The sequence below is a fragment of the Ceratina calcarata genome, unplaced genomic scaffold (assembly GCF_001652005.2).
Source record: "Ceratina calcarata isolate Rehan_Ccalc_2016 unplaced genomic scaffold, ASM165200v1 scaffold557.2, whole genome shotgun sequence".
NCBI classification, from domain to species: Eukaryota; Metazoa; Arthropoda; class Insecta; order Hymenoptera; family Apidae; genus Ceratina; species Ceratina calcarata.
Genome location: NW_017176762.1, coordinates 292,786 through 302,548, shown reverse-complemented (window position 1 = coordinate 302,548; position 9,763 = coordinate 292,786). Strand labels below are relative to the sequence as shown.

The 9,763-nt window shown below is 34.7% G+C and overlaps 3 protein-coding genes across 5 annotated transcripts in view; 2 read left to right on the top strand and 1 right to left on the bottom strand.

Moving 5' to 3' along the window:
- LOC108629289 (protein-associating with the carboxyl-terminal domain of ezrin) overlaps positions 1–4,030 on the top strand; it is a 5,547-nt gene extending 1,517 nt beyond the window's left edge. The window contains exons 1-5 of one of the 3 annotated variants that reach the window (XM_018031877.2): positions 1,044–1,815; positions 1,906–2,347; positions 2,422–2,611; positions 2,694–2,830; positions 2,898–4,030. In XM_018031877.2, the coding sequence (XP_017887366.1) occupies positions 1,609–1,815; positions 1,906–2,347; positions 2,422–2,611; positions 2,694–2,830; positions 2,898–3,802 (1,881 nt within the window). In that variant the 5' untranslated portion in view covers positions 1,044–1,608 and the 3' untranslated portion in view covers positions 3,803–4,030. Of the gene's footprint in view, positions 1–1,043; positions 1,816–1,905; positions 2,348–2,421; positions 2,612–2,693; positions 2,831–2,897 lie in introns of those variants that run through there. The other 2 variants (XM_018031878.2, XM_018031879.2) reach the window with 2 other exon arrangements.
- A 152-nt stretch (positions 4,031–4,182) lies between these two features.
- On the top strand, positions 4,183–6,561 carry RpL5 (ribosomal protein L5). The gene is made up of 6 exons (XM_018031837.2): positions 4,183–4,295; positions 4,789–4,974; positions 5,041–5,175; positions 5,383–5,585; positions 5,855–6,032; positions 6,248–6,561. Exons 1-6 carry the CDS (start codon positions 4,293–4,295, stop codon positions 6,434–6,436), a joined length of 894 nt encoding a protein of 297 aa, XP_017887326.1. The 5' UTR covers positions 4,183–4,292; the 3' UTR covers positions 6,437–6,561.
- Positions 6,562–9,762, bottom strand: LOC108629264 (mitochondrial-processing peptidase subunit alpha). The gene is made up of 11 exons (XM_018031836.2): positions 9,439–9,762; positions 9,034–9,281; positions 8,886–8,965; positions 8,617–8,802; positions 8,449–8,541; positions 8,212–8,384; positions 7,992–8,124; positions 7,704–7,912; positions 7,476–7,641; positions 7,249–7,381; positions 6,562–7,178 (listed from the first exon to the last, which is right to left on the bottom strand). The coding sequence occupies exons 1-11, from the start codon at positions 9,492–9,494 to the stop codon at positions 7,000–7,002; spliced, it is 1,656 nt and encodes a 551-aa protein (XP_017887325.1). The 5' UTR covers positions 9,495–9,762; the 3' UTR covers positions 6,562–6,999.
- Position 9,763: the final 1 nt, after the last annotated feature.

The window sequence follows — 9,763 nt, the reverse complement described above, 5'->3', positions numbered from 1 at the left end:
CGTAACTTCTATATTCCTATGAAACGCGCTCGTTAAGGAAAATGATTAGATTTAATTATTATTTTCAGCTATGTTATGCGAATAGTTTTTCGAAAACGTTTGATCGCCTCGATTATTACGAGTATGTGAAAATCTAAAACTGAAAAATAGCCGAGTATCGACGATGGTGCCTTTGACTTACTGCCAGACAAACGTTCTTACATTTTTCGTATGATTTCGAGCGATTAATAAAAGTATACTATGTATTTTAGGAGAACAGTAATCGCTTTTGAAAATTGCAAGTTCTTGCGATGCACTTCGATCTTTTTGTTATTTCATTATCATTATTTCATGTTACTGTTATAATTAGCGGATGCAACTTGAAATTAATAGTGCTCGCAACAGCAGTAATAGTAGTAGTGGTAGTAGTAACACTTTTAATTGATCGAAGCTACTAATATTCAATAAACAATTGTCTATGAAATTGTTGCTAGTTCTACTAATACTCTTTACTCATATTTTTGCTGACATTGTTACTGTTACCACAAGGTATTTTACTACTGCTGTAGCACATACTCTTAATAATGATATTTTATATACATATTACTTTGTACCATATTGTGTATTATTAATTTCATTTTAGATACTAGTCTGTATTAATTATATCATATTCCGTCTTTTATCCTTTCTTTTATTTGATTGTCATTTTTATTAAAACTATGTATCTTATTGTCGTATGTATTGTAAATAGATAGCTTATCATTCCCTTATTTTTCTAAATAAGGTAATCACTATCAAAATCCAAAAATCTTTTCTTAATTGATACACTACATATCATTATTAATTTCTACCTGCTTATTATTACCTGCTACTATCGTTATTAATAATATAATTATATCATCAATGTAATTATTTTCATATCCTATCAGTAAATAATCTGTAAATGAATTATTCAACAGCTGAAGATGATGAAAAACGAATAAAGTAAGTATAAATATGATGAAAAAATAATACAATGATTACTGCACGGAAATAATAAAAATATAATAGTTTTTCCCTAAACTTCAAATTAAATTAGTTTAGATTCTGGAATGCAAATGAAGTACATACATACATACATGCGTGTACTTATTTCCCGCACATGTTTCCGCGTGAATCGATTCCTACATTTACGTTCATAAAAGATATAAAACTCCAACGATGGAATTTATTACTCTAATCTATAAATGAAAACTCAAACTCACAATATATCCTTACCGTATTCGATAAATACGACTGTAGACTGATTTATGCAACGAAAATAGATATGTGAAATGAAATGAAGAGGATTCGTTGTTAGAATAATGGCGCTAAAATCGCGTATCTGTCTGAGAAATAGCTATCAGCGATAAATGAAACAGTTGATATCAATTTTTTTATCGTCTGTCACACTTGAAGGATCTACATCGAGTTTAGTGATGTGTTCTAAAATCAAAGCAACATTATAATCTGGAATAAACAATTGCAACTGTTGCAAGGCATTCTTTCGAATGATTCTTTTTGTTTAACAATTGATCGAGAAATGTTTGTTAAACGATTGTTACTTTCGACCGTTGTGTGATACATGTGGCTCAATTCTGTAATAAATTAATGGGGAATGAAAGGAGTGCCCTTAGCGGGCTAGAAATCGACGAGAAACCGGTTCAAATAACTGATTTTTGGGCCCATTATTTGGCCCGCGTAAACGGTCATAATGTTCAAACCATTTCGGTTTTTGTCAGTGAACCATTATTGCATTATAGTGCAAATTTTGGAAATCCATCGCCTCTACAGAAGGCTGCAAAGGTTAATGTTAATGTATCGATTACCTGTTACATTATGTACAATCTGAGTCGAGCATATAATAAATTTTATTAATAACAATATTTATGCTTTTCTCTATTTCAGAATCTAATGTTATATAGACATCCTTGTATATTGAAGTATGTTTCCTCATGGTCAAAAGGAAGCAAGTATTTTCTTGCCACTGAACAAGTTAAGCCTTTGATACAAACGTTAGAAGCTCAAAGTACATTACAAATATGCATGGGCATGTGCAGCATTTTACGGGCATTAGTTTTTCTTCACCAGAAAGCGTCTCTGTCTCACAACAATATCTGTGAAAGTTCCATTTATGTTACACCAGAAGGATCGTGGAAGCTCGGTGGACTGGAATGTTTGTGTAAATTTAAAGAATTAACTTCTCATTTGAAGAAAATAAGGAGTTACAGATATGAAAAAGCAATATCTTCTGAGGAAGATGCAGCACTCACCTCCACGTGTTTCACATCGATAGATGCATATGCATTTGGGGTATTAGCCGAAGACATATTAAAATTAAAAGAACCAGGTGTGAAATAATTTATTGTTTATGGTTTATAGAGATTGTAAACAGATTTTGATAGAACACGTGTCCCATTTTAGGAGATGTTCCAGGTCTGTTAGAGTTTAAACAATTTTGTAAAGATAATCTGCAAAACCCAGATCCATCTTTAAGAAGCGACTTATCCTATGTACTTCAACATTCATTCTTTAATCATGACTTTATGAGGATATATGCATTCTTAGATGAACTACCTCTGAAGAACAATCAAGAGAAAGAAGTATTTTTTGAGTAAATATTCTTACTAAAAGAAGACAATTATTTACAGAGTAACTATACGTATAGACGTTAAAATATTTTCATCTTATTACAGTAGTCTAATAACGCAATTAAGAACGTTTCCTGAAAATATAGTTGCCGAGCAATTAGGTCGATTATTACTCTCAAGAATGGTTTTATTGGATACAACAGCACAGAAACAGCTTCTACCATTTATTTTGAAGCCAAAAGGTGAATAGTCTTTAATGAAATTTAATCTGTAACATTAATCAGGGCTTGAATGTTATTTTATTTACAGATGGAAAGGATAGTACAAATGATAATTTATTTACTGTTTCTACGTTTAAAGTTTACTTGGTACCAAAACTCTTGCAGATGTTTTGCATACGGGACGTGTCGATACGTTTAGTCCTCCTAGCGCACTTTAATTCATTCGTTCACACTTTCCAAGCGAATGAGTTGAAGTCCCAAGTACTTCCCGAATTGCTTGTCGGAATTAAGGATACAAACGATCATCTTGTATCAGCGACGTTGAAAGCGTTAGCCGATATAGTTCCAATTCTGGGCGCTGCAACTGTTATCGGTGGAAAGAGAGGAAAATTATTCACGGACGGACGACCAAACAAACTAAAGGATAATAAAAAAATCGACGACGGTACAAGCATTGCTCAGTTTCCAATTTCAACGAATCTCGTCGAGAAACCAATCAACCTTCCCGAGAGGCCGTCTCCTGACGGTGGTGAGGACAAGAAGGAGATTGCTTCCATAATTATCGACGAAGAATACACATGGTCCGATTGGGACATTCAGGAAACCGGAGATGCGCGAGTTTCTCGGCATTCTGAAACGATACCCAGCAATTCGGATACAACACCAACCATTGTTACAGATTCTATACCGAGTACAGATAAAACGAAAACTGAGGCAAAACCAAGGAAAGTAGCTGTTTTATCTGATATTTCAGAGCTTGATATTAAAAATTCAAAATCGACTGACACATTAAAAGAGGAATATGATTTTTTCACGGATATGGAACCGATAATAAAGAAGACACAGATTTTGCATATACAACAATCAGAAGTGGTATCGAATAGTGTGTTTGACGTAAAGGTAATAAATGCAGAAACGGGAGAAGGAAGTAACTGTTGGGAGGAAGATTTAAGTGACTGGGGAGTAGAGGAGGCCCAAGATGTACAAACATAAAAATATGTATATAATTCTCTAGTGTGCTTTTTCTATTCAGGAGAGTGAGGAGTCAGATAGAATTCGTTTTATTGCGAATAAGATATGAAGGGATCCATTCCTAAAAATGTGATTTGTGTAGCCACAGCATGTCATGTATCTATATGTAAATGTATTGCCGCTTTTTAAGATTACACGAATAATTTATGTAATGTAAATTTCATAATAAATATACATGAATATTTAATACCTACATTAGTATTTATTCATCATTGATTCGTATAATTTAATATAGAAAAAGTTATTTCGCTCTGATACGGCCGAATTTTTCTAATTTCCCACCATTTCTTCAAGTGTAGAATTATATTTTAGTGCATATATGTACAAAACGTGAGGGCGCAACAAGCGCCTGAAGGGAGGAGCGGGAGGAACGTTGAGGAGCGTTCTTTTTCTACGTGGAGCATACGGGAACGGTGTTCCACCTCGGGATTTTATTCTATTTCTTATAATAATGGTAAGCCAGATTTATTTAAGATTTGTTTAATTAGGTAAACAAAATTCCCAATTATTTGTGGAAATGATTGAGTAATAACAAAGATAGAGGATGTATGGAATTCGATTGGATTTGGATAATGATGTTCATTGTCGCGACACGAGTTCGTGACGATATTACTGCTTCCATAAGTTCACAATTCGGATAATACATTATTAAAGAAATTCAATCGTTTATCTGTTTGTATTATTAGAAGAAAGGTCTCGCTTATTGACTTTAAGACCGCATTTTAATGTATGTGTTTGTGAAATAACCAACGGAGACGATGTGGTATAATATATAGTAATATAAGCCTTTGTAAATAAATAGAATTATACACTTTCAAGTGATGAAAATCTAGCTCACTTTGATAAAATGATAACATTGTTTCCTATGATACTGATCGTTGCATAATAAGTGAGATGTAAAACACACGGGAAATGGAAGTCTGAACATACTAATGTTTTTTTTTTAGGGTTTCGTAAAAGTTGTCAAAAATAAACAGTACTTCAAACGTTATCAAGTTAAGTTCAAGAGGAGGCGCGAAGGAAAGACTGATTATTATGCACGCAAAAGATTAACCATCCAAGATAAAAATAAATATAACACTCCTAAATATAGGTTGATCGTACGATTATCGAACAAGGATATTACTTGTCAGGTAAATATGCTCAATTATATAAATACTTTCTTTGTCCAGTTGCTATATAATATGGTATGTACATAGATTGCATATTCAAGAATCGAAGGAGACAGAATTGTGTGTGCTGCGTACAGCCATGAACTTCCAAAATATGGTGTTAAAGTAGGCCTTACAAATTATGCTTCTGCATACTGCACAGGCTTACTTCTGGCTAGAAGAGTAAGTATGTTCATTCAATTCTATCATAATCACATAACTTCTTAAATATTTATCAAATGATGATACACTCAGCTCGCTTTGATGTACAACTGAAGAGAATTAATTGTTCCCTATATTATAATTCTGATTTGATAATAATAATCATTATTAAATCACTGAAATCGTTTACACCTTTTAAAGATGAAGTTCTCTTATGTTTTTCCATAGTTACTGAAAAAGTTAGGACTGGATACCCTGTACGCTGGAACAACAGAAGTGACCGGTGATGAATACAACGTTGAAGAACTGGATGATGGTCCTGGAGCATTTAGGTGTTACCTGGACACCGGACTCATGCGTACGACCACTGGTGCTAGGGTGTTCGGTGCGATGAAAGGTGCCGTTGACGGCGGCCTCAATATTCCTCATAGGTATTCATCAAATAATTGTTACCACGAATAGAATTCCAAAACGAAATTTAGTCAAATCCTAGCATTATGATGATTTTCTGGCACATGCGCGTCATCTGAGTCACCGCAAAGCGTGACTTTGTATCTGTGTTCTACAGTGCAACGTACCGTTTTTGCAACGACGTAAAAAGATTATAATCGTGTCTCTGATAATACAGAATCGAACATTGTAGTAGCACAGACACTCACATGACGTAAGATACTTCATGTATACATGTTTTGATAAATAGCACCAAGAGGTTCCCAGGATACGACAGCGAGTCTAAGGCTTTCAATGCCGACGTCCATCGGCAACACATCTTTGGCCAGCACGTGGCCAATTATATGAGGACGTTAGAAGAGGAAGATGACGAAGCCTTCAAACGACAATTCTCGCAATATATCAAAAATGGTATCACAGCTGATAATGTAAGTGTCCATAAACATTGTTTGCATTCGTCCAACTTATAATTACTGCAAGAGCTGACGATCTTCGCAGTGTCGCAGTTGGACAATATAATCACATTGGTTTTCAAGGATAAATGCATGAATTATGGCATTTTCAGTTCAACCTATGTTACATTTCACTTGCCAATAATGTTTTTTTCGTTGTTATTAATAAATACGTACATTCTGATTTTTAGATCGAGGGTATCTATAAGAGCGCTCACGAAGCTATACGCGCGAATCCAGAACACGTGAAGGTCGCGAAGGATAAGGTGATCGTGAAAAAGCGATGGAACCGAGCGAAACTTTCTTTGTCCGAGAGAAAGAATCGTGTCAACCAAAAGAAAGCTTCTTTCCTCAAGACACTGGAAGAGGTGGAAGCTTAATTTCGTTTTGTATCAAGGTTCAGGTACAGCACATGTTCAGTGTATATACATCGTGTATACAGTGTTCACCTGCGTGTAGACAAAGTTTTGGTACAAAAATAAAGACCTGCGATGAAAATTTCAAATTTCTTTATATGCACGAATGCAAAGTCGATCCTAAGTAATTTATTTAAAGATACAGCACACGATAATAATTATCTCAACATAAATATATGTCATGTGTCACAAATATAATCTTGAATTTATATATATTTTTTTATATTATTTTTCACTGTCTTTTATAATGCATAATAAACACAATGTTCATTGTTCGTATTTGTACTTACGCGTTACATTCGTAAATATAAGTGCCTACGCACATACGTAACAAATTTAACGTTCAAGAGTGGTTTCAAATTCTGCTTTGAAATATTTAATACAGATCATAAATAAATTAAAGATCTTTCTCTGATATGGAATTTAAAGTATAAAATTTTAATTCGAGATTAAGGTGAATAGTTTACGTATGGCAAATACTTTTTACCAACGAACGTGCGATCCACGAAATTAACATTTTCTATCTATTAACGAAAAAGCGACAATCTACTTCGAGAGCCAGGCAATCGACCCTGTTCGTCGACTAATCCAGCTTGAATGTCTGCAATGGAAGGTACAGCCCTTACTTCTCCCCGTGCTGCTACACTGGGTGCCGATTTGAGTAAACGACACGCCACTCGTCTTATATCATCTTTTGTTATTGCATCTGCAAATAAATATGAACATAAACAAGAGATCCTCCTACATTAAATTAACAAATGCACTGGATAACGTACCAATTGCCTGTATAAAGTATTCTGGTCGTTTCCTGGAACCAGTGGCTAAAACCTGCCTTCCAATATCTTCAAATACAACGGGCCTTTGCTCCAAATTCATAAGTAACATAGACTGCAGTTGTTTCTTCGCTCTCTGTTATCAAAGAAGTACAGTTTCAAGATATAAGACCAAATAGATGGACGTATACTCTTACAAATGTGATTAAACATTATAAAGGAAGTTATACCGCTAGCTCGTTGTCCGTAATATTGTGCGCCATAGTGACCATCTCATGTACGATCACTTCTACCATATCCTTCACGTGGGACGGCGTACAAGATGCATGAATGTAAAAAAGTCCTGTGTCAGCGTATGCATGATTATACGCTGTTGCACTATACAACCAGTGATATCTGGAAAATGATTTTCTCTCAGCGATACTTGTTCTTCTGGCAACAATTGTTTAAAGCCCTACCTGTTAAGTACATTCGTGTATAAGCGAGTGTACATTCCCTTTCCTGGGCCTCCAGCACTAAAACTATTGCCACCACCCATCATCATATTCAAAACGCACATGGCTACAAAATCTGGATCTTGATGAGAACATCCCTCCAAACCTATCACTGCATGCGATAATTCTGGCAGACCACTCGGCCCTGCGTACACAGGAACATTACAATCTTCCTGTAAGGAATGATAGAACTTTCGTTTATCAAACTACAATATTCCTTAGTTCTTGTATTCAAGTTCAAACGATACTTACAAGCATGTAACCTCCTGTGTATTGAGCAATCGACGTGTCGACCATGCTCAAACGTTTGTTTATCGAATCTTTCTCATTTCCTCCTTGCGTCTGTTCCTCCTCCTCCCATATAGATTTTTCTTCGACAAAGTATCTATTATATAACAACGAGTTTAATTCGAAGATGATCCTGTTTAACAATTAAATTATCTATTTTAATAAATATTTTACTCTTAGTTACTTTTGAACCGCGGAAATGAGATCTTCATGCTTTATACCAACTCCGGCCACTACCATTCTTTGAGGTGTGTAATGACGTTTCAAGTATTCAAGCAATATTTTCCTATCAATACGCTCGATATTGTCCTTTGGACAAATCTTTGGGAGTCCAAGAGTATTATTTCTATATGCAGCCTGAGGATCAATTTGATTTAATTATATAATTCTCAGATTTCTTTTTATAGTTCCATCTACTTACTGCATGAATCATATCCATTAGTATTGGTTCCTGTTCTGGCCTCGTGAGTAAAGACTCCAATTCAAACTGAATCATTTGTCTTGCAGCACATACCTAGAAATTTTAATCTTTAATACCAAACATAAAACAATAGTGGATTAAAATAATATAACACAGCAACTTCTGTACCTCGTCGTTCGTAATTAAAGGCCTTAAAACAATGTCAGCTAAAATCTGTACAACAGTATTTAATCCATTACGTTCTGCAGATGCTGCATAAACAAATGTGTCTCTGGATGCTTGACAGTCGCATATCCCTCCATGTTTCTCTAAAGCCAACATTATTTGATCTTTGTTCTTATAGGATTTGGTAGACTGTAAGAGTAAATTACTGTTTTTGTTTTATTTCTTTTATCCCTGGAATATTAAAATTTGAAATTGTATTATAAATATCTTACTCCAAATGCCAATTTCTCTAAGAAATGTGAGATACCACTGGGATATGCAATCTCATATCGGGGGCCGGAATCAAGCAATACTGTAAGAAAACATTAGTTTCAAAGAAGAAACTTCAAAGTTTGTATCAAGTACAGCATTTAAACTTACCACCTATCGTACAGAATTGGCCAAACCTATTTTCAGACGCGACTTTCAACCCATTTGGTAAAACTGTCACTTTGGTGACCTGATGTTCTTCTTTAGCACTAGCATAGACAGCTTTAGGCAAATTAGGGACAGGTTTGGTCAACGGAGGAAACGGTGTAATGATTGAATTTCGTGTTAGCTTGGTGGGTGCATTATTAGTGGCTAAATTACATTTATGGAAAAGGGAACAAGTCTTTCTTTGCACAGCACTGTAAAAAACATTATTACGTTTAATGACAGAGAAATTAATTATTGCCAAAGGTATTCAAATCTCACAAAATTTTCCCATGAGGTTAATGCAACAAAGGCTTTTATCACTGGTGTTTATATCGTAAAACTTTTTTGTTCTCTATAAAAAATAGTTACCTTTTTGTAACAGCAACTGTCAAAGAACTTTGCGTCACTTTCATCAACATTTTCATCTTATTATGTCTAACGAAACATTTAACACTTAAGTTTATCCGTCGGTGTCACGATTCGGAGTACTTAGGTATCAAAACGAAACGACCGCATGTATTTCGACAAAAACAAAACTAACCATAATAGTTTTCTATTCTATTCAAGGTTCTCCGCATTAAGTACACGAACTTAGATGCATTTCGATAATAATTTCAGATATAATTATATGCAAATCAGTAGTTTCATTCTCTTCCTTGCCGTTGGTAGCTTGAGTATCCCTATAGTCTGACAG

Coding starts and splice junctions, on each gene's coding strand:
- RpL5 (XM_018031837.2), top strand. Junction 5,176..5,382: donor GCTTACTTCTGGCTAGAAGA/GTAAGTATGTTC, acceptor GTTTTTCCATAG/TTACTGAAAAAGTTAGGACT. Junction 5,586..5,854: donor GGCCTCAATATTCCTCATAG/GTATTCATCAAA, acceptor TTTGATAAATAG/CACCAAGAGGTTCCCAGGAT.
- LOC108629264 (XM_018031836.2), bottom strand. CDS start 9,494: ATGAAAATGTTGATGAAAGTGACGCAAAGTTCTTTGACAGTTGCTGTT. Junction 8,125..8,211: donor CTCATTTCCGCGGTTCAAAA/GTAACTAAGAGT, acceptor GTTATATAATAG/ATACTTTGTCGAAGAAAAAT. Junction 7,382..7,475: donor TTACGGACAACGAGCTAGCG/GTATAACTTCCT, acceptor CTTTGATAACAG/AGAGCGAAGAAACAACTGCA.